Here is a 20,416-nt window from a genome sequence, read left to right as displayed (position 1 = left end):
CTGTAACGATCGGATCTACTTATATGAGTGCCGTCCACCGATACGAGGAATAGATTAAACGGTGCATATGCAGCAGATGACCATGCTAATGACGCAGAAGCAGGCATGACTAGGTCAACCAGTTGCTATGATTGAGTGTTAGCGGGGCATTGATCATCGGAATGTATCAGAGCAGAACAATTCTGACCATTTGACGCGTTTTCCGGCCCTGTATGCTGATCAGCTGACCTCTGTCTTTCCTATTCGGGCAATGGGCGAAACTCTCCAGCACTATCAAGGCTTCAAACTTCGTTTATCTGCCTCATTGTTGATTCTCGCATATAAATTCCAGTATAATAACTAGCGTATAAACTGACTTCTTTCTCTCTCTCTCTCTCTCTCTCTCTCTCCTTCTCTTTATTGACTCTCCCCCGCCATTTCCAGCCTCCGAAACGGGATCGGCCTTCCCTCGCTCTATCTCTCCCTCTGCCCGGCCCGGAGTCGTGATTCTGACCCTCGATGATACTACTCAATAGTAGTACTAACCTCGATCTAGTATGCTTGTCAGTGTGACTCTCCTATTTTTATTTGCACTTCAACCGCCACCGTTATCGGAGGGACCCTGGTGCTGATTTAAAAGATATCCTAGATACCGCATTTCCGAAGCAGTGATAGCTTCCCGTCGCATTAGCTGACCATGTCTCGCTCAATCGCCTCCGACGTCAATAGACCTCCTTCTCGAATTCAACTCCCTGATGAAAACCATGACCCTTTTCACCTCCGGACCGCTCCTCCGTCACCGTCTGCCTACCGTCGGGGTTATGGCTTGGTACCTGAAGAACCCCACTCGGGGTATCAGTCCTTAGGGGAATTCGGAGAGACGAGTAGTCTTTTAGGGAAATTGCAGGACAATCCTACCGGATCTCGAGGCCGTTCGTACGCCACGATTAACGACAGACATAACCTGGCAGCAGGGAGTCTGCGCCGTTCGAGACACCCCAGTTGCGCGAACTCGCAGGTCCGCCGGTATGCCAGTCGACGAGCTAGTATGGATACAGAGCGTCCGGAAAGTGTGGCGCCATCGCTTAAGGACCCGCTGACTGCGTCTTTCATGGATCAGCGGGCGTGGTACGATCAGTTTACGTCTACCGATTGGGTTCATGATAGCATTGCCGACAATGCTCGTCTCCGCCAACTGCGACAGAGGAAGGATATCCGCGGTCGGCTTCTAGCTCGAGTTGACGGTGCTCAGGGATGGATTTTGGTCGCGGTTATCGGTTGCATCATGGCTGCTCTTGCATATTTGGTGGACATATCGGATGGGTTCGTTTTTGATCTCAAGGAAGGGTTCTGCACGACGAGATGGTTCCACAGTCGGAGCAGTTGTTGTCGCGGGAACATGGACTGTAACGAGTGGTATTCTTGGTCGTCCATCATGAGTCCTATGCGTCAGAATAACGAGTGGGTGAATTTCGGCATGTTTGTGCTCTGGGTGGTGGTCTTGTCGGTCGTCTCGTGCTCACTGACCCTCTTGACCAAGACGGTTGTGCCGTCCACCGTCTCCCTGGCGACCCTCGATGAGAACCTCGGGGCAGACTCGTCGCGTGGCAGAAGGTCAGACGTAGGTAGCCACAGCCCCGAGTCCTCGTCGAGCCTTTGCGCTCTCCCCTCTGTTCCTCCGTCGCGTCCGGCCAAGGTCTATTATCCGGCTGCAGGGAGTGGCGTGGCTGAGGTCAAGGTAATTAACAGTGGGTTCGTCCTACACGGCTATCTGGGACTCCAGACCCTGGTTGTCAAGACCATTGCTCTGATCTTCAGTGTCTCTTCTGGCCTGAGTCTGGGCAAGGAAGGTCCTTACGTGCATATTGGTACATGTGTTGGAAATATCTGCTGCCGGATGTTCTCCAAGTACAACCTCAACGATGGTAAACGTCGCGAGGTTCTGAGTGCCGCCGCGGCCAGTGGTGTGGCCGTAGCCTTTGGTGCACCGATTGGAGGCGTTTTGTTCAGCTTGGAGGAGGTCAGCTACTACTTCCCTCCCAAGACCTTATTCCGGACATTCTTCTGTTGTATCGCTGCCGCCCTGTCGCTCAAATTCTTGAATCCTTATGGAACCGGTAAGATCGTCCTGTTCGAAGTCCGCTATCTGAGCGACTGGCAAATCTTCGAGATGATCATCTTTATTTTCCTTGGTGTTCTCGGAGGTGCTGCTGGAGCGCTGTTTATTAAGGCCTCCAATCTATGGGCCAAGTCATTTCGCCGGATTCCTGCCATCAAGCGCTGGCCCATGCTCGAGGTCGTTTTGGTCGCAGTGTTGACGGGAGTGATCAGCTTCTGGAATCGATATACCAAGCTGCCTGTTTCTGAGCTGTTGTTCGAACTGGCACGACCGTGTGACGACCCTGAAACGGAGATTGCCACAGGGTTGTGTCCTCGTTCGGAGGGCATCGGCGAGATAATCCGTTACCTTTCCGTGGCGTTCGTTATCAAGAGTCTCCTAACCATCGTGACTTTTGGCATCAAGGTACCTGCTGGTATCTATGTGCCGTCCATGGTTGTAGGTGGTTTGATGGGCCGGATCGTTGGCCATGTTGTTCAGTACATGGCTGTGGAGTATCCCGATTACCTCCCCTTCGCTGCTTGTCCTGCCTACACTGGCATGGAGTCGTGTGTGACTCCTGGTGTGTATGCGCTGGTCGCGGCTGGAGCTACGATGTGCGGAGTAACCCGTCTTTCGGTAACTTTGCCAGTCATCTTATTTGAATTGACGGGAAGTTTGAACCATGTCTTGCCGTTTTCTGTAGCGGTTCTTTGTGCCAAGTGGACTGCGGATGCCATTGAGCCTCGCAGTATTTACGTATGTGACACCCAATAACAATGAAACGGAGGAAAGCTAATTTGTGCAGGACCTGCTGACGGACATGAACTCCTACCCATTTCTCGACAACAAACTGCAAACCTTATCCGATGCCGAACTCGGGGACATCGTTCGACCCGTACGAAAGAACCGTGTCATCGATATCTCCAGTTCACCCTGGGTACCAGCCACAGAATTACGCGCGAAGCTCGAGAATCTCCTCATGGCCGGCGAGCTAGATAGCGGCCTGCCTATCCTTCGTCACGGCGTGTTGGCTGGGTTGATTCCCGCGCCGGATCTTGAGTATGCGCTCGATAATGTGGTGGATGAGGAGAATGCGCTGTGTCTGATGACTACGGATACGTCGTCCTTTGGTGGCTCGGACGATGAGGATGATGGCACGGCTGATCGGGTTGATTTTACGAGATATATTGATCCGGTATGTCCTCTCCTCTCCTTCTCGAAGGTTCATGGGGAGAAAGCTGACCATGCAGGCTCCCATTGCTCTCGACATTCACTCCCCTATAGACCTCGTTTATCAATGTTTTGCCAAGCTGGGCCTGCGGTACCTGGGTGTCCTTCAGGATGGATTGTACGTGGGCCTGGTACATAAGAAAGCGTTCGTGAAGTTTCTTAAAGAGAACGAATGATGCATTTCAGCGTTGTTACATTTTTGACATTTGACATTCTGATATCTTTGCATATTTTTGGTTCATGGAGTACACGGTTGCATTCCTATATACTTTGAATGATATATGAAACATGTACAGAACACACTCAATGTAAATAACACAATAGAAACACATCAGTCAACCCGTTCATATCCAACCATCTGAATCACAACCTCCCCCTCATCCCTCCACTCCCCATCAACATTCTCCCCAACCCACTCACTAACCTCCGTAGGACTAGCCGTCCGCCACCCATTCTCAGCGCTGAAATCATTGACGGGGAAGAACGTATCGCAATTGTATCCCTCATCCCCCTTCCTCTTCACATTCGTCATGACGATGCGGATCTTCCGGTTAAGTCCAGCGCCAGACCGCAGTGCAGAAGCGTAAATCTCCCCCCCGCCAATAATGTATATATTCCCCAACTTGCTCTCCTCCCCAGCCCCATACGCACCCTCCAAATCACCCATCGCACCCTCCAAACTCTCACTAACAATCGCATCCGTCCCCTCCGTCCCCGCACCCCCAGCCTTCCCCTGTGCCTTTGCCTCAGCAGCCTTTTTAGCATCCCTCTCCCTCTTCCCCTCCAGCTCCTTCCTCACCCTCCCCGCATTCCCCTCCACATCCTGCGTAACAACAACATTAACCCTCTTCCCCAGCGGCCGCAGTTTCTCGGGGATGGATTCGTATGTCTTGCGGCCCATGATTACTGCGTTCGTTGTACCAGTGCGAGGGGGGCGGGAGGTTACGCGCGCGAAAAAGCTCATGTCGGCTTTTATGCGTGGCCAGGGGAGGGTGCCGTTTTGGCCAATTCCGAGCTTGGGGCAGGCATTTTGCGGGGGTGTTGTTGTTGTTGTTGTTGTCGTGGTGGGGTGGGGGATTGGGGTTGTTGCGACGATGAGGGTTAGGGGTGTTGATGATAGAGAAGGCATTTTGGGTTTGAGCATTGGTTTGTGTTGATTTGTATTGAGGTGGGTTGAGTAGTTGTGGTGAGGTTGTAGAGGTGAAGTTTCGGAGATTCTTTATCGGCCCCCGCGGTGATAGCGGTGCTACTGTACTACTACTCCGGTAGAGAGTATCTTATACAAACAGACAGAGACAGGCTTGAGTTAAGTAAAAGGTATTTTCCAAGGGTATCTATTCACAATACATATTTTCGTACAATTCAAACCAAATATAGCATCCAAGCTTATAACGCCAATCAACACCATAGTAACCCCCCATATCAATATCAACACCAAAACACCAATATCATCCCAATAACCCAGACAAAAGAAACTATTTCAAAAGACCTCCCTCCTCAATAACCTTCCGCATAGCCTCCGCATCACCCTCCAATTCCTCCCTCCGCTTAACATCGCGCTCGTCTTCACCTAATGTATCCAGTTTTCCGAAGAGCCAGGTTTCTTTCATGACGCGGGTTAGGGAGAGGATGTCTTCTGCGGCGCGGACCTATGCGTCAACTTGTGATTAGAGTGCGTTCGTTTTCGGGCCTGGGGTTTGGGAGTTTGGGGGAGGTACCAAGGCTGTTGATTCAACGTCGAGTTGGTAGGTTTCGACGGCGGTGGAGGTGTGGCTTGTGTTTTCGACCTGAATCTGTCAATAACACCCTCTTCGAATAATGCCGGGTCAAGGGAGACGTACTGTTGCTGTTGCCATGATGTTTTCGAAGCGCTGGAGGAGTTGGGAGATGTTGTTGTTGATGCGGTCTGTTCGTGCATTAGTATAACACATCGATTTGAGAAATATAAGGGTAAGGCGTACTGTGTAACGCTTTGGCTGTCGGTTGAGACTCCATTTTGTCTGATTGAATTGAAGCAGTTGTTTGTTTCTATCTTGTTGGATCGACTATCAGAGCAAATCAGATCAGTCGGCAGTATATGGCGGCGTGTAAGGCGGTGGCTACGATTTGCATTCTACGATGTATGGTCTCTAGATAAGACAATTGATTCATTAGACCATTGTATACATGATGGTCGAGTACAGGACGTTCTTGAGTCGCTGGGTATCCTTGTTATTGAAAGTAGTAAGCAGTCTTGAGATTGCGCCTGAAATGCTTGTCTTCCTCCACCTGAGAAAAAGTAGAACTAGAGTAGATGCGCTTTACCGGACGTATTTGGACTAGAAACTGTCAGTGGGCGTTAAAAAGAGCCAAAGAAAAGTACATACCATAAATCGCTTGTGGAAGTCGGACCGCAATAAGTCCTATATCACGTTAGCTCGCGCATTAGAAGACCCAAATAGACATACGTTGACGAATTCCGGCCCCCTCTTCTGCTCAGTCCCCCGGGCTTGGTTCTTGAACACGACATCGTCGTCCCATCTCCGCTTCAGATTGAAGTCTTGAGAGTTCAGCAGGGGATTACCCTTGGCAATATCGACCTCGCGCTGTTCCTCTTCCTCGGCGGCTCGTTCGCGTTCTTCCTTCTCCTTCTGCTCCTGTCTTTCCCTCTTGATCTTTTCCAGCTCGCGCATCAATTCAGCTGCTTCGTCTTCCTCGTCACTATGACCGGTCAGCCTGAATCATCACCAATCCACCAGATAAACCATACCTCTCATCCTCACTGCTATCATCCTCCGACCCATCCGAATCCGCATCTATATCTCGCGTCTCCTCCAATACACGCCGCCGCTTCGCCTCCGGATCCTCTTCTATTTCTCCCATTCCTCCATCATCGCCACCAGGAGGCCCTTCGATTTGACGTTTCGGTGCAATCTCGACAATTGGTTCATCGACGGGGACGCCACGCTTCTTTGCGAAGTGGGCTGCTTCGGCTTGGAGGAGTTCTGCTCGGAGGTCGCGCTGTTGCACTTCGCCTTCATGACCTTGGCCTTGTTGACTGGGGTCGTCAGTCGCGTGATTGGATCGTGGTTCGGGAACGGACCTACCGAGTCTTCAGGTGCATGTGCGCGGGGAGAAGGCGCTGGTGATACGCGGGCCCGCGGAGGGCTTCTCGCCCTTGTGCCTGTGACGGTGAGTAGAGGTCATGATCGGGTGGTTAGATAGCACGTACGGGATCGAACGTCGGTCTGTGAGCTGTAAAGAGTCAGTATCATAATAGCGGAGGTGCAGGGGATAAGCAGACATACCCGTCGTCATGGTGCCTAAATGTAGCTGTAGTCAATGGTTGAAGCGCCGTCAATCGCATACAAGATACTTTGATGGCCGCCGAATCTGCCTCAGGCTGCCGCATTAGTCAACCGGAACAAAGCTCTTCCAGTCGCGATGACGCTGCGCATCCCCCAATTTTCCCAGTCCAGAAAATCGTTTCTTGCGCCGGGGGTCTGCCTCCGCCATCATGAACAAGGAAGCACTGTTGTCGATTGCCGAGCGCGATTTTATTCTCAATGCGCTGCGCGAGGATGTGCGCCTGGACGGCCGGGGGCTGGACCAGCTGCGTCCGCTGAAGGTTTCGTTTGGAGAGGAGTATGGGCATGTGAAGGTGCAATTGGGGAAAACTACGTATGTTCTTTCTGCTTCTCATAGAGGAGAAAATGCTAATATAGCGGTGAAGTTTGATTATTCGCATCTCGTCCGAAGTCACGAAACCTCGCGATGACCGTCCGTTCGATGGCGTTTTTACAATTGCGCTGGAACTCTCGGCAATGGGCTCTCCGGCGTGGGATAATGGGCGGTACGTTCTACATATGAAGTGTATTCGCATGCGTGTGAGAAACTAACAGTTGGAATAAAGTCAAGGAGACCTCGAGACATACGTGACCAACGTCGTTGACCGTGTAGTACGACACTCGAATGCGCTCGACACCGAATCGCTGTGTATCCTCAAAGGCGTGAGCTGCTGGAGTATCCGAGCCGATGTTCACGTGGTCGACTACGATGGTAACTTGATTGACGCCGCCTGCATCGGTGTCATGGCTGGTCTGCAGCACTTCCGTCGTCCGGACGCCGTCGTTAAAGACGGTCAGGTTGTCGTCTACGGTATCGACGAACGACTCCCAGTTGCCCTCAACATCACACACAAGCCGCTCTCTGTCACCTTCCACACATTCGATGAAGGCAAGCGGGTGATTCTCGATGCGACACGGAAGGAAGAACAGGCGTCGGAGGCAGACGTGGTGATTGGTATGAATAGCGCAGGAGATGTTTGCTACGTCTCAAAGTTCTCAGGAGCACCGGTTGATGCGATTGTGTTCGTGGCCAAGTCGACTGTCGCGCTGGAGAAGGTGAAGGAGATTAATGGCATTATCGACAAGGCGTTACAGGCGGATTTGGCGAAACGGACAGATACTGGAATGGTTGAAGCATCACGAGCGGAGAATGACCGGTGATGGAGCCGGATATGAGACGAATCAAAAGTCGCTATACAAATGTATGATATGCCACGATAATGTTTCTATGTAGAACACTTTCATCCTTCGATATCTATGGTCTTTCCGGGTCATTTCTCCGTAATGCGTTGTAGGTTCGCACCGCCATAGCTTGCATGCAGATTCGTATGAAAAACCCCAATACAATTGAGTATAGACAATTTTACCTGCTGAATCCAAATATCTCTATTCCATTCTCTCAAATTTTCACTTATAAATACTGTGGCTCTTCTATTTTCGGTCGCGCTAATCGCCGCCTCGACCATCAGCACCGCCAACTTTTCCAGCCACGACGACTTCTTTTTCTCCCATAGCGTTCTCAACGGTCTTTCAACTCCCTCAACCTTCCGTCTCGCATCGCTTTTTCGCGCTCGTTCTCGATTTATACGGTCTTTTCGGCTTCTCGATTCTCTGCAGCGATCCATTGATTCACCTTTGCGCGTTCCTCTGTGGGGTCTTCTCGTCTCCGTCCACCTAGAAGTACACCAAGCACCGTTGAACCCCCCTCCGTATACCTCCGCACTACATCCCCTTTTATGAACCGGATCGTTTCCGTCGATCAATGCCTCAGGGCCACTCCAGCTACTGCATTCCGACTTTAGAGAGGAGGGTTTTTGCCCGTCCCGTCCATCATGGCCAGCGGTAGGCCGCCAGGATTCCAACATGGCCGCGCGGAGGATGATCTGCTGCAGCTGGAGGATACAACCCCCATGTACAGTACGGGCCAACCTCCGCCAGTCAACGACGAGCATTTATTGAGACGTTTCGATATCGACGATTCCGATTATCCGCAAGCGCGTCCGTCCGTGTCGTACGATGACTTCGTGGGAGGCGCCCACCAGCACTACCCCCAGCAGGCCCAGCACCAACCACAAACATCGCATGTCGGAGCTCATGCCAATGTGGTCGTCCCTCCTGCGCATGTCCCCCAGGCCGGGGCGATTCTCCATGATCCCTATACCGGCGCGGATATGTCCCGGACGTATTCGCAGACCTCCGGACTGAGCAATTACCATCGCTACTCGCTCGATGACTACGAAGATGAACGGTCGTTACATGGATACTATGATATGGACCGGGATGACGATAATGTCCCGTCGTCGCAACACGTTCGCATGGCAAAGGAGCGCAACAGTATCTTGGGTCTGGGAGGCGGGTTTATGGGCAGGGCTAAACACATGCTGGGAATGGGTGGGGAGTACTCAGAGATGGACCTCCCGCTGACGGAAGCTGGCGCGAGAAATGCGCGTGTCGAAAGCGCGGAGCCGGACGAAACGGTACCTAAGAAATCGCGGAAACCGGATTTCAAGTTCGGGTTTGGACGAAGGAAGGCCGATCCGTCGACACTGGGCCCTCGGAACATTGTGCTCAATAACCCGCCGGCCAATGCGGTTCACAAGTTTGTCGATAACCACGTCTCGACGGCGAAGTACAACATTATCACCTTTATTCCGAAATTCCTCTTCGAGCAGTTCTCCAAATACGCCAACCTGTTCTTCTTGTTTACGGCCGTTCTTCAGCAGATTCCCAATGTCAGTCCGACGAATCGATATACTACCATTGGTCCGCTGTGCGTTGTGTTGTTGGTTTCGGCAATTAAGGAACTCGTGGAAGATTACAAGCGGAGAGCGTCAGATAGGTCGCTCAATTATTCGAAAACTCAAGTTCTCAAGGGATCCGCATTCCACGAAACGAAATGGGTCGATGTATCCGTGGGTGATATTGTCCGTGTCGAGTCTGAGAACCCTTTTCCGGCCGATATGGTGATGCTGGCGACATCTGAACCGGAAGGTCTTTGCTACATTGAAACGGCAAATTTGGATGGAGAAACCAACTTGAAAGTCAAGCAGGCTATCCCCGAGACGGCACATCTTGTCAACCCGTCCGACCTCAGCCGTCTAAGTGGCCGTATTCGCTCGGAACAGCCTAACAGCAGTTTGTATACCTACGAAGCTACACTGACTATGCACGCTGGAGGAGGCGAGAAGGAGCTTCCCCTGGCGCCGGACCAGCTGTTGCTGCGAGGTGCTACCCTTCGTAACACCCCGTGGGTTCATGGAATTGTTGTCTTTACCGGTCACGAAACGAAGTTGATGCGCAATGCCACGGCAACCCCGATCAAGCGAACGGCGGTGGAGCGCATGGTAAACATCCAGATTTTGATGTTAGTCGGTATCCTGGTGGTTCTCAGTGTGATCAGTTCCGTTGGTGACCTGATCATCCGTCAAACTCAGTCCGATAAACTCTCTTATCTCTACTACAGCGGTACAAACCCGGTCAAGCAGTTCGTTCTCGACATCTTTACCTACTGGGTTTTGTATTCGAACTTGGTCCCTATCTCGCTTTTCGTCACCATTGAAATCGTCAAATATGCGCAAGCATTCCTCATCAACTCCGACCTTGATATCTATCACGACAAGACAGATACACCGGCGACTTGTAGAACGTCATCCCTGGTGGAAGAGCTGGGTCAGATCGAATATATCTTCTCCGACAAGACAGGTACCTTGACTTGCAATATGATGGAGTTCAAACAGTGCTCGATAGGCGGTATTCAATACGGTGATGACGTTGAAGAGGACAGGAGAGCAACTGCGGACGACGACGAAGCGGATGGTATCCACGACTTCAAGAAACTACAGCAGAACCTGAATTTCCACCCGTCGAAAGATGCTATTCACCACTTCCTCACCCTCCTGGCCACCTGCCACACCGTCATTCCCGAGCGGTCAGACGACAAGCCTGGAGAGATCAAGTATCAGGCGGCGTCCCCGGACGAAGGTGCTTTGGTCGACGGTGCTGCGCAATTGGGCTATCGTTTCACAAACCGGAGACCTCGCTCTGTGCTATTTACGGTTGCAGGTCAGGAGTACGAATATGAGTTGCTTGCCGTTTGTGAATTCAACTCAGCCCGGAAGCGGATGACGACTATCTTCAGATGCCCGGATGGTAAGCTTCGCATGTACACCAAAGGTGCTGATACTGTCATCCTCGAACGCTTGCACCCGGATAATCCGATGGTCGAGACTACCTTACAGCACCTGGAAGAGTACGCGTCTGAAGGTCTTCGAACCCTTTGTCTGGCCATGCGCGAAATTTCTGAGCAAGAGTTCCAGCAGTGGTACCAAATCCAAGAGAAGGCTGCCACGACCGTCAGCGGAAATCGTGCAGACGAGCTGGACAAGGCCGCGGAGTTGATCGAAAAGGATTTATATCTCCTCGGTGCCACGGCCATCGAAGACAAACTGCAAGATGGAGTCCCGGACACGATTCACACCCTTCAAACGGCTGGTATCAAGGTCTGGGTTCTTACTGGTGATCGACAGGAAACTGCTATCAACATTGGCATGTCTTGCCGGTTGGTTTCTGAGGACATGACGCTGCTTATTGTGAACGAGGAAACGGCACAAGCTACAAGGGAGAACATATCGAAGAAGCTCCAGGCTGTTCAGAGCCAGGGAGCCTCTGGTGAAATCGAGACCCTGGCACTGATTATCGATGGCCGATCTCTAACGTTTGCCCTTGAAAAGGACATGGAAAAGATGTTTTTGGATTTGGCGGTCTTGTGCAAGGCCGTGATTTGCTGTCGTGTCTCCCCGCTTCAAAAGGCTTTGGTCGTCAAGCTCGTCAAGCGCCATCTCAAGTCCTTGCTTCTGGCAATCGGCGATGGTGCAAACGACGTCTCTATGATTCAGGCAGCCCATGTTGGAGTTGGTATTAGCGGTCTTGAAGGTCTCCAAGCAGCTCGATCTGCGGATGTTTCGATTGCCCAATTCCGCTTTCTTCGTAAATTGTTGCTTGTTCATGGGGCTTGGAGTTATCACCGGATTAGTCGGGTGATTCTCTATTCGTTTTATAAGAACATTACGCTTTACATGACGCAGTTCTGGGTGAGTATCCTGTCGACCCCCTTTCTGAATTTCAGGCTAACGCAATACAGTACTCGTTCCAAAACGCATTCTCTGGTGAAGTTATTTACGAGTCATGGACACTTTCATTCTACAACGTCTTTTTCACCGTTCTTCCTCCATTCGCCATGGGCATCTGTGACCAGTACGTGTCAGCTCGGTTATTAGACCGATACCCCCAACTGTACCAACTAGGACAAAAGAGTCTATTCTTCAAAAAGCACAGCTTCTGGTCCTGGATCGCCAACGGCTTCTACCACTCCCTGATCCTCTACATCTTCTCCCAGTTAATCTACCTCTGGGACCTCCCAATGACTGACGGAAAAACATCCGGCCACTGGGTCTGGGGCTCCGCGCTCTACACAGCAGTCCTAGCCACCGTCCTCGGCAAAGCAGCCCTAATCACCAACACCTGGACCAAATACACCTTCATCGCCATCCCGGGCTCCATGGTTATCTGGCTTGCCTTCCTTCCTGCTTACGGTTACGGCGCACCGGCTATCGGCTTCTCCTTTGAGTACTACGGCACTATTCCTCCGCTTTTCACATCACCGGTCTTTTACCTCATGGCTATTGTTCTGCCTTGTCTGTGTTTGATCCGTGATTATGCGTGGAAATACGCGAAACGCATGTACTACCCGCAACACTACCACCACGTACAGGAGATCCAGAAATTCAACGTGCAAGACTACCGGCCACGCATGGAACAATTCCAAAAGGCGATTCGAAAGGTCAGACAAGTGCAGCGGATGCGGAAACAGCGCGGGTACGCGTTCAGTCAGGCAGATGAGGGCGCACAGATGCGGGTTGTTAATGCCTACGACACGACGCGGGGGAGAGGGAGGTATGGAGAGATGACTAGTTCGAGGAATTTGGTGTAACCCAACTTTGCCTCATGGTTTTCTCAGATCGTTTTTCTTCAATTCTTTCTTTTTTCCGGCTTTCGGTGCTGTGTGGTTTAACTGATCGGATTTTTCTTTTTCTTTTTTTTTTTTTTTTCATGTATCTTGCTTTACACTTTTTGGCTGTGGTACGATATATGTATGTATGGGAGCCTTTTTTATTTATTTATTTTCTATCTGTACTTTTCTCTTTTAGCTTGTTTTCTATGACCAATATCAATCCTGACTATGACTTGTCCAATGTAGATTCAGCATATATATAACCCTAACTACTCTGTACGGAGTACCCAAAATATACCTAACACCTACGCAACTAAATCAAAGTAAATCATCACCTCGAACACCGCTCCTCAGCCCTCCTAAACCCAACCCCCAACCCCTCCATAACCATCCTCTCCCTCTCCTCCCAAGTCTTCCCACCCCTCTCCAAATCCAACACATGCCCCCCACTCGTCCGCACCCTCACACCACTCGAATCAAACTTCCACCCATGCGCCTTCTTCGCATATCGCCGTAGATCCCGCTCGAAGGTCGTATCCCCGGACCAGCCGAGTACCGCGCATCCAACGGTGCGCCAGGGGGAGATGATGATGTCAACGCGGCGGTGAATGTTGGGGTTTCGTTTCTTTCGACCACCGGTATCTGACTGAGGGTCAGGGTCAGAGAAGTGAGGATTCTGCCACACGACGAGTGCTTTATCGAGGGTATCGAAATGGCGACCTGGGAAGTTATCGCCGCCGCGGTAGGGGAGGGTTTGTTGGTCGCGGTTTGAGGTCGTCATGTGCAGTGCCAGGGTATGTGTAATCCATCCCTCGTTCTCGAGACTACTCACCAGATCAACGACAAGGTTCTTAGTTACTGCTTCATCGCGATGGCTGAGTACAACATCTACATCCCCGCTGACTGCTTTTCCGCGCCGATACCCGCCCACGATAATACATTCCACGCCGTGGCCGTCGTAGTCTGCGTCTGGGCGAACGAGGTTTGCGTGGCGCTGAATTGTGGATGCGATAGACTCTGTTTCAGACCGGGGTACGCCTTCTAGGAACTCGTCGTAGTATTTTACGCCTATTTGTTGTACGCGTGAGAGAGCGGACCAACCGTATTCGACTATATCGTCGAGATCGCGCCATTGGCGGGTGTAGTAGAAGTCTCGTGCAGTTTTGGCGCCTACGCCCCAGATATTGTTGAATAGGGATAGGATCATGAGATCTGGGTCTGTGTCTAGGAAGTCTGCGGATTGGCAGATTCCGGTGTCACTGGCTTGGAATTCAGCGAAGAGGTTTGCGATTTTAGCGTCGCAGCCTGGGAGGAGGAGGATTTGCGAGGGGCGGCTGAAGTGGTAGGGGTATGCGGCGATTGCTGCGATGGAGGTGCTGTATGCGCGGACGCCGATTTCGTCAAGGGTTAGGTCGCGGGTTTTGCGGATTTTGATCAGTTGGTCGATGAAGCGTTCGTTTGGGGGGTGGAGGGGTGCGGAGCGCATGCAGGCGTACATGATGCGGTTCTTGACCCAGTCTGGGACTGGGGGAAGGGGAATGATTTCGTCATGTTCGGAGGTTGTTTGGCGGTAGAGTTTTGGAATGGGGTGGATTTGGCCGGGGACGTTGTCCGGGGCATCTTTTTGGCGGCGGGTGTGGGAGTGTGAGGCTGGTGCTGCCGGGGGTTTGAATAGGGCATCCTGTTGGGCTCGTTGCATTATGTCGGATGCTGTGGTTGGTTTCGAAGTTGCGGGGGGTTGGATTATGCGAGCTTGGTACACGATGTATGGGTCAATGGGGAGGAGTTCTTGTGCTTGTATTGACTTTTCAAGCCATTGTAGCTTGACGACTTTGATAACATCTTTCTCCTGTTCTGAACCAGCCGTTGAAGTCGAAGCAACAGATACGGACATCTTCCGTAAATGCTTCCCAGGATTATGCCGACTCTCCACCCCATCCTCCTCGCCCTCACTCTCAGTACTAACATCTCCATCTTGCAACTGCCCAATACGCTTTCCATCCTCACCACGAATACTAACACGCCTCCTCTTAACCGGCGGCTCCCCATCCATCTCCCCCGATACAGAAACCTCCTCCGTCCAAACCCCCCTAGCCCTCAACTCCAACGCCGCCCTCTTCTTCTGCCCTATCTTGCCTATCACCAACCTAGCTTCAGAGACATCATACGTAAGTCTCGCGCCGCGATTGCCCAGGATATCTTCTACCCTGTGTAATTCGTCGAGAGTGAGATGGGTGGGTAGGACGAAGATTGGGGGGCTGGAGGTGAAGGTTGGTGTTTGAGTGAGGGGGGCGTCTTGGGAGGGGGAGTGGGAGAGGGTTGAGTCTGACATTGTAGATGGGGGTGTGGGTTTGGTATGTGTGTGTGGCAATTGCTTGGGAGAGGTTGTGTTGTAGGGGTGGCGGTGGCATGTCTTGTGTTGTTTTGTTTGTGTAACGATAGCCCAGCATGTGTATATGTCTGCTTATTGTATATGTTGTAGTTTTATATAGGTCGAATGCTCAATGGCATGTAGATTCAGCTAATTATTCGTCGGGTCGCGAAGCTCAGCCGGATTAATCCCTGGCCATGATCACGGCACAAGAGTCATATCATAACATAAAGACCTTATTCGTATATATGAATAGGGATAAGTGCAAGACGCGTGCCGATATTCAATAATATCTGTCAATTGATCGTTGAAAAGATAAGATGAAGTCGAGACGATGTGCACTTGACGTCACGTGTGCCCTGAGGTATATTACGCCTGAGGCAGAAACTGCCGAATGCGGTAGTATAGAGTAGAAATGTAATTATATGAGTGTCAATCTTTCCAAACCTTCCGCACTAGATATACTGTATGCTATTCTCACAGCATGGTATTAATCATCTCAGCCCATATCCATCATGTATACATCCACACAACACACATCAACTCGACGACTCACCCGCCGGCCTCACAGTAACCTGTGAACCAGTCTTACCCGGAACCTGGGCACCCTGCTCCCGCTCACGGTTCGCATTCGTAATCGCATCCTCCTCATCCGTAAAATCATCCCGATAATTACCCCCCTCATTAGCAGGCTCAACAACCGGCCGTCCATTCCGGCGCGCAATCCATCTCCTCCACGGCTTATAAACAAAGACACTAAGCAGACCAATAACCAAGAAACACCCACAGATACCACCGCCAATAGCATCGTAGTAGTCACCCGCGGTCTGCACCCCGTCCCAGAATCTACCCGTTGGTTCGGCGACGTTCAACACCAGGGTGAGGAGTTGGATGATGCCGATCACGATTGCCACGATGACGGTGAGCGTGGTTAGTACGATGGAGTAGTAGAGGAAGGCGACTGGGTCGCGGTGGTTTTGGGATGTGTGGATGTCTTCGGTTGGTTGTTGCTGTTCTTGGTCGGTGAGGAGGTCGTCGGAGGCGATGGTGCCGTCTTGTTTTGGTGGGAGGAAGTTGGCGGCGGGTTGGATGTAGAGGGAGAGCATTAGGGCGCCGTCGGTGGTGTCGAGAAGGCACATTCCGGCTGTTTTATTAGCGTGGGATTGGTTGATTGGGGGATGAGGACTTACCGGTGAACAGGATGGGGAAGATGAGGATGACCCAGATGTTGGTTCCGCGTGCGGCTTCAATGGAAGAGATACCGAGGAGGGCAATCTCGGAGGATGTGTCGAAACCAAGACCGAAGAGGATTCCCAGGGGGTACATTTTCCATGGTCTGTTAAGAGTCAGCACGCTGTTCATACGCATTGGGGAAACATGCTTACCGGTCAATAAGCTTGAACATCTTCCGGAGAACACTGAACATAATTCCTCCACCCTCCACCTTCCACGCCTCGTCCTCTTGACCGACGGGAAGGTTCAGGACCTTTTGCATCTGTCTGTACAGCTTGTACAGAATGTACGCGTTCATGAGACCCAAGAGGATCAAAAACGCCGCACTGACAGAGGTGCCAATAATTCCACCAACAGTGCTGAAGCTGTCGAAGCGAGAGGAAACTGCAGCAGCAGTGGCAGCCACGACAATGGAGGTGATGATCACAATTCTGTTTTTGTTAGTTGCCGTTTTAGTTCGAATTCAATGGGCTGCTTACGTCGAATGTCCCAAAGAGAAAAAGGTGCCCACGGTCACGGGTTTCTGGCCACTCGCAAGCAGTCTCCGGGTCATCAAATCAATGGCCTGCAATATGTATTAGCATCAATACTCCCACTATTGGATTCGAGGTGACACACGGAAATATGGTCCGCATCAAACGCATGTCTCAAACCCAGCGTATACGAGAGCACAGCATTCGACACGAGAGACCTAAACCATAAGCTTCCGTCCACACATAACCCTGACCACAAGACAATACATACGGATAATAATGCTACACTCGTTAGCCAATGCCTTCCCAATTCAAATCGAAGACTCACCAACACAATAGCCGCAGCAATCCAAACCAAAACGTTCAAAAACGCAATAAACAAAATCGCAGCAATAGCCCGAAGAGGAACCTTCCTGATCCCCGGCAATCGACGATGCGAGCGCTCAGCCTGCCGGATCAATGCGCGAGGATACCATTTCGGCTTGGTAATGTCAGTCGGCACCTCGTCCGTGCGGACTTGGACGGGGGGGTTTTGGTCCGGAGTCATGTCCGGTTAGCAGTATTACGACTATCTTTGAAAATGAGGAAGAGAAGAGAAGAGAAAAGTAAAAGAAAAGACAAGAAAAGAAAAGAAAAGAGGAGATGAAGTTGTAGTGCAAGTCAGGTGATGAGGGGTAGATTGATAAGACGTCACTGTGCTTGTATCGGCGAGGGATGGAACTGGGACTATGCGGATTTAAAGAATACTTGGCTTGCAAATCTTTTCATTTAACTAGTCTGCTACTGATACATTATTATGTTTGCATTTGACTTTCCCCCCCCCCCCCCCCTGTGGGTACAGTGGGCATTCGGCATCCGCATTCGGTCTTCGGCCAACCCACGTCCTGCTATTTTCAATCTCGCAGGACGTACCAATGTAGTATTCCCAGGATCAGAGCACACAATAGCACATCCCATTCGATAATATCTGCTCATACCCCTGGTAGTCTCCGTCCTGAGGTCGAACTCGGGATTGATATCCGCATTGACACGTACTTTGAACTGTGGAGAATCGCCGAGATAACGTTTGCCGATGGCCGGCAGATGAGTTGATAACATTATTCGATGCGATTATACATCGTCTTCATGTTTTCTATCTGCCTGCCTTCCCGGCATATGTGAATGTCTGTCCGACGGGCATTCTGAATGGCCCGTTGTCTAGCACTTGACCGGAGACGGCAATATACCGGACTGACTGATCGCGCACGGGACATGGTTCACAAGACTCATGTCGTCTGGTCCGCGCAGGAATCACAGACCCGCCAAATGACGGGCATGATTCGGAAGAAAATATGTATCTCAGTGGATGCAAATCATTCAACCCACACAAAACACATCTCACACAGCCGCCATAACCGTCGGCGACGGCGTCCATTTCGTAACACTCGCCTTGGCCCGTTGAATCTCGCCCGCCACGAGCAAATTCCACTCATTTCGCGTAATAGGCGTGACATCCGACGCAGACAACGGCGTCTTGGGGCCCCGTTTGCCTTGTTTCGGTGAAATAGATGAGGTCGGCGGAGGGCCGCGTCGTCGAATTGGGCGGACCGGCATTCGGCGGGCGCGTGCTGCTGTAGCTGAGTGAGATTGGTGTTGGCGGTGATCTGGTTGGGGTGTTGGGCGGGGGAGGACGATTCCTTCTTGTTCGTATTCGGATTGGTATACGCGTGCCACGCGAGCGAGGTGTTCGTCGCGGACGTCTAATTGTTCGTAGACGCGGTGGAAAAAGGCTTTGCTGAATGGGCGGCCTTGGAAATCGGCGATGGTGCGGTGTAGGAGACGGACGCAGGATGCGATGTATGGGTGGTCATCTGAGACGTCCAACTCCCGGTGCGAGAGAATGCACAGTCGTCGCTTGAATGTGTAGATCCGGTCCATGTTCAGCAGTGTCAATCCCTCACTGCTGAACACTACTTCGTTCTGCCGGATGGACTGCTGGATGAGATACCAATGTGCGTCGCGTTCATGCTGACACCGGGTCAAAGCGTCGATCCAGCTGTTGTCGAGTGCGAATTTGCGGACGGCCTTGGAGACGGTTCTGTACAGGAGACGCCAGGATGGCTCGTCTAGATCGCTGACGGGGATGACCATCATCTGGTTTGATGCGTTTGATGCGGGGAATGGATTCCCCCGGCCGATTAATAGAGTGACATGTACGAGTTTCTGCTGGAGCTTGGAGGAGATGTATTCGAGGGCGGGGATGATAGACGCAGTGACGTTGTCCGAGTCGCCGTAGATACTAGGCGATAGTGGAGGGGAGATCATATCGGTGGTGAGAATGGGTGTAGTTGAACGAGGGACGAAGATGCCTGTTGGGCGGGGAAATCGCAAAACACCCATGGCTGTTCAAGAGAATGTAGGTAAAAGGAGTTACAGTATGGATTCACTCGAGGAATCTCCGGGTTTATATCCACCCCATAGCACAAATAAGCACAAATACCCCACCCTGTCAGCCTAAAATAGTAATGCATATCATTGACCAATAATGTCCACGGTTCTATACCAGTACTACGGAACCCAATCGGATCAGCGACCCAAGCGATAAAAATAACTTTAAGCGCCGGGAGTACATCTCTGCCAATCAAAGTCGCCATTGATAATGATCCCTCGAGTATGATGGCCAACCCTGTCCAACCCGTAAGCGATACTGTGGATGTGCTTATGCATGGTGATATGGATGTTTGCTAGCTTCCATTTGCGCCAATTGATTGGTGTACATTTCTTGGAAGACAGTAGGAATGCAGTGCCATATTCGCAAAGATCCGCTAGCTTCCGACTGGAATTGCGCCGCTAGCTCAAGGATTCTGGAAGCTAACGATGTGCAGTGATGTTAGTCTTTGTTAGTATTTCTATTTTATGATTGTTCTACCTCAGCCATCGGGATGATCCAAATCACAATGTTTATGTTACAAAAATACGGCCCAATATTCCAATAAGCCTGGATCTTCGTCGCTGTGATAAAGATCATAGAGACGGGGCATGGTATGAATTTCACTGCTCGCAATAAGGAATTGTACGTAATCCGCTTCGAGACCGATTCAATGCGGTCAATTGTGCCTGCTGTAGGATCTGCTTGTACTTTCTTCCTAAGTCTCCACTGCAAAGCGCATGAAGGCCCCGCCTGATTGCTGCCAAAGTGGCACTGTGCGACTCCTTTGGCTGGGGTAGTATCTCGGTCACATCGATTCCCCGAAGGCAAGATTGCTTATCTCGTAATAAATAAAGTACTTCAAGTCAGCCGGCAAGAAGACAAATCCCGAATCCAAGTTGTTATCAAATTGGTCATGGGAGGTGGGACACAAAGATATTGCATTCACTTGCGAATCTAAAGGAAATGAACCCTTCTTGGGCGTGAAATCTGTCTTAAAACTGTTATTATATATTTAACCCAGATGGTACAGTACAGCTCTTGCTTACCTGTTTGTCGTCGCTTACGATGACATGGCAAATCTGGAAAGAAGCTCTTCCGCATGCCCAGCATACATCTCCGTCAATTCGACTCGTTCGAAACCTAGTAGTTTCCGAAAACGCTTTCGACTTTTTGGACTTGCCTGATCATTGGTACCAGACAGATTTTGCTTGATTCGCAGCCGAGGAGGACCTCGGGGGCTGGTAGACGTTATGGCCTCCGGAAGCAGCTGGTGCACTCTAGGA

At 51.1% G+C, this 20,416-nt stretch overlaps 8 protein-coding genes across 8 annotated transcripts; 3 read left to right on the top strand and 5 right to left on the bottom strand.

Annotated features, from left to right (window-relative positions):
• Nucleotides 1-676: 676 nt before the first annotated feature.
• On the top strand, nucleotides 677-3,486 carry ASPGLDRAFT_124988 (chloride channel protein; the record flags this gene model as incomplete). Its single annotated transcript, XM_022540529.1, has 3 exons — nucleotides 677-2,836; nucleotides 2,886-3,275; nucleotides 3,331-3,486. 3 exons carry the CDS (start codon nucleotides 677-679, stop codon nucleotides 3,484-3,486), a joined length of 2,706 nt encoding a protein of 901 aa, XP_022401789.1.
• Nucleotides 3,487-3,641: 155 nt separating this feature from the next.
• On the bottom strand, nucleotides 3,642-4,439 carry ASPGLDRAFT_34734 (dihydrofolate reductase; the record flags this gene model as incomplete). The annotated part of the gene is made up of 1 exon (XM_022544467.1): nucleotides 3,642-4,439. One exon carries the CDS (start codon nucleotides 4,437-4,439, stop codon nucleotides 3,642-3,644), a length of 798 nt encoding a protein of 265 aa, XP_022401788.1.
• Nucleotides 4,440-4,615: 176 nt separating this feature from the next.
• Nucleotides 4,616-5,320, bottom strand: ASPGLDRAFT_147828 (RNA polymerase II mediator complex head subunit MED22). The gene is made up of 4 exons (XM_022541942.1): nucleotides 5,272-5,320; nucleotides 5,152-5,216; nucleotides 5,029-5,097; nucleotides 4,616-4,959 (listed from the first exon to the last, which is right to left on the bottom strand). Exons 1-4 carry the CDS (start codon nucleotides 5,303-5,305, stop codon nucleotides 4,786-4,788), a joined length of 342 nt encoding a protein of 113 aa, XP_022401787.1. The 5' UTR covers nucleotides 5,306-5,320; the 3' UTR covers nucleotides 4,616-4,785.
• A 124-nt stretch (nucleotides 5,321-5,444) lies between these two features.
• ASPGLDRAFT_46059 (spliceosome-associated CWC15 family protein) lies at nucleotides 5,445-6,628 on the bottom strand. The gene is made up of 7 exons (XM_022546373.1): nucleotides 6,598-6,628; nucleotides 6,522-6,544; nucleotides 6,397-6,473; nucleotides 6,060-6,347; nucleotides 5,758-6,010; nucleotides 5,677-5,712; nucleotides 5,445-5,628 (listed from the first exon to the last, which is right to left on the bottom strand). The coding sequence occupies exons 1-7, from the start codon at nucleotides 6,605-6,607 to the stop codon at nucleotides 5,611-5,613; spliced, it is 705 nt and encodes a 234-aa protein (XP_022401786.1). The 5' UTR covers nucleotides 6,608-6,628; the 3' UTR covers nucleotides 5,445-5,610.
• Nucleotides 6,629-6,784: 156 nt separating this feature from the next.
• ASPGLDRAFT_46057 (exosome non-catalytic core subunit RRP45) lies at nucleotides 6,785-8,076 on the top strand. Its single transcript, XM_022546372.1, has 3 exons — nucleotides 6,785-6,970; nucleotides 7,023-7,142; nucleotides 7,203-8,076. The coding sequence occupies exons 1-3, from the start codon at nucleotides 6,807-6,809 to the stop codon at nucleotides 7,795-7,797; spliced, it is 879 nt and encodes a 292-aa protein (XP_022401785.1). The 5' UTR covers nucleotides 6,785-6,806; the 3' UTR covers nucleotides 7,798-8,076.
• A 392-nt stretch (nucleotides 8,077-8,468) lies between these two features.
• Nucleotides 8,469-12,625, top strand: ASPGLDRAFT_124156 (aminophospholipid-translocating P4-type ATPase DRS2; the record flags this gene model as incomplete). Its single annotated transcript, XM_022540464.1, has 2 exons — nucleotides 8,469-11,726; nucleotides 11,777-12,625. 2 exons carry the CDS (start codon nucleotides 8,469-8,471, stop codon nucleotides 12,623-12,625), a joined length of 4,107 nt encoding a protein of 1,368 aa, XP_022401784.1.
• Nucleotides 12,626-12,852: 227 nt separating this feature from the next.
• Nucleotides 12,853-17,420, bottom strand: ASPGLDRAFT_73790 (uncharacterized protein). The gene is made up of 8 exons (XM_022549698.1): nucleotides 17,052-17,420; nucleotides 16,995-17,005; nucleotides 16,869-16,941; nucleotides 16,730-16,815; nucleotides 16,403-16,681; nucleotides 16,208-16,353; nucleotides 15,694-16,161; nucleotides 12,853-14,941 (listed from the first exon to the last, which is right to left on the bottom strand). The coding sequence occupies exons 1-8, from the start codon at nucleotides 17,268-17,270 to the stop codon at nucleotides 12,978-12,980; spliced, it is 3,246 nt and encodes a 1,081-aa protein (XP_022401783.1). The 5' UTR covers nucleotides 17,271-17,420; the 3' UTR covers nucleotides 12,853-12,977.
• A 680-nt stretch (nucleotides 17,421-18,100) lies between these two features.
• On the bottom strand, nucleotides 18,101-19,102 carry ASPGLDRAFT_34727 (uncharacterized protein; the record flags this gene model as incomplete). Its single annotated transcript, XM_022544465.1, has 1 exon — nucleotides 18,101-19,102. The coding sequence occupies one exon, from the start codon at nucleotides 19,100-19,102 to the stop codon at nucleotides 18,101-18,103; it is 1,002 nt and encodes a 333-aa protein (XP_022401782.1).
• Nucleotides 19,103-20,416: the final 1,314 nt, after the last annotated feature.

This window comes from Aspergillus glaucus (genome assembly GCF_001890805.1).
Source record: "Aspergillus glaucus CBS 516.65 unplaced genomic scaffold ASPGLscaffold_8, whole genome shotgun sequence".
NCBI classification, from domain to species: domain Eukaryota; kingdom Fungi; phylum Ascomycota; class Eurotiomycetes; order Eurotiales; family Aspergillaceae; genus Aspergillus; species Aspergillus glaucus.
The sequence above is the reverse complement of the archived record's forward strand: the minus strand, read 5'-3'. Positions and strand labels throughout refer to the sequence as shown.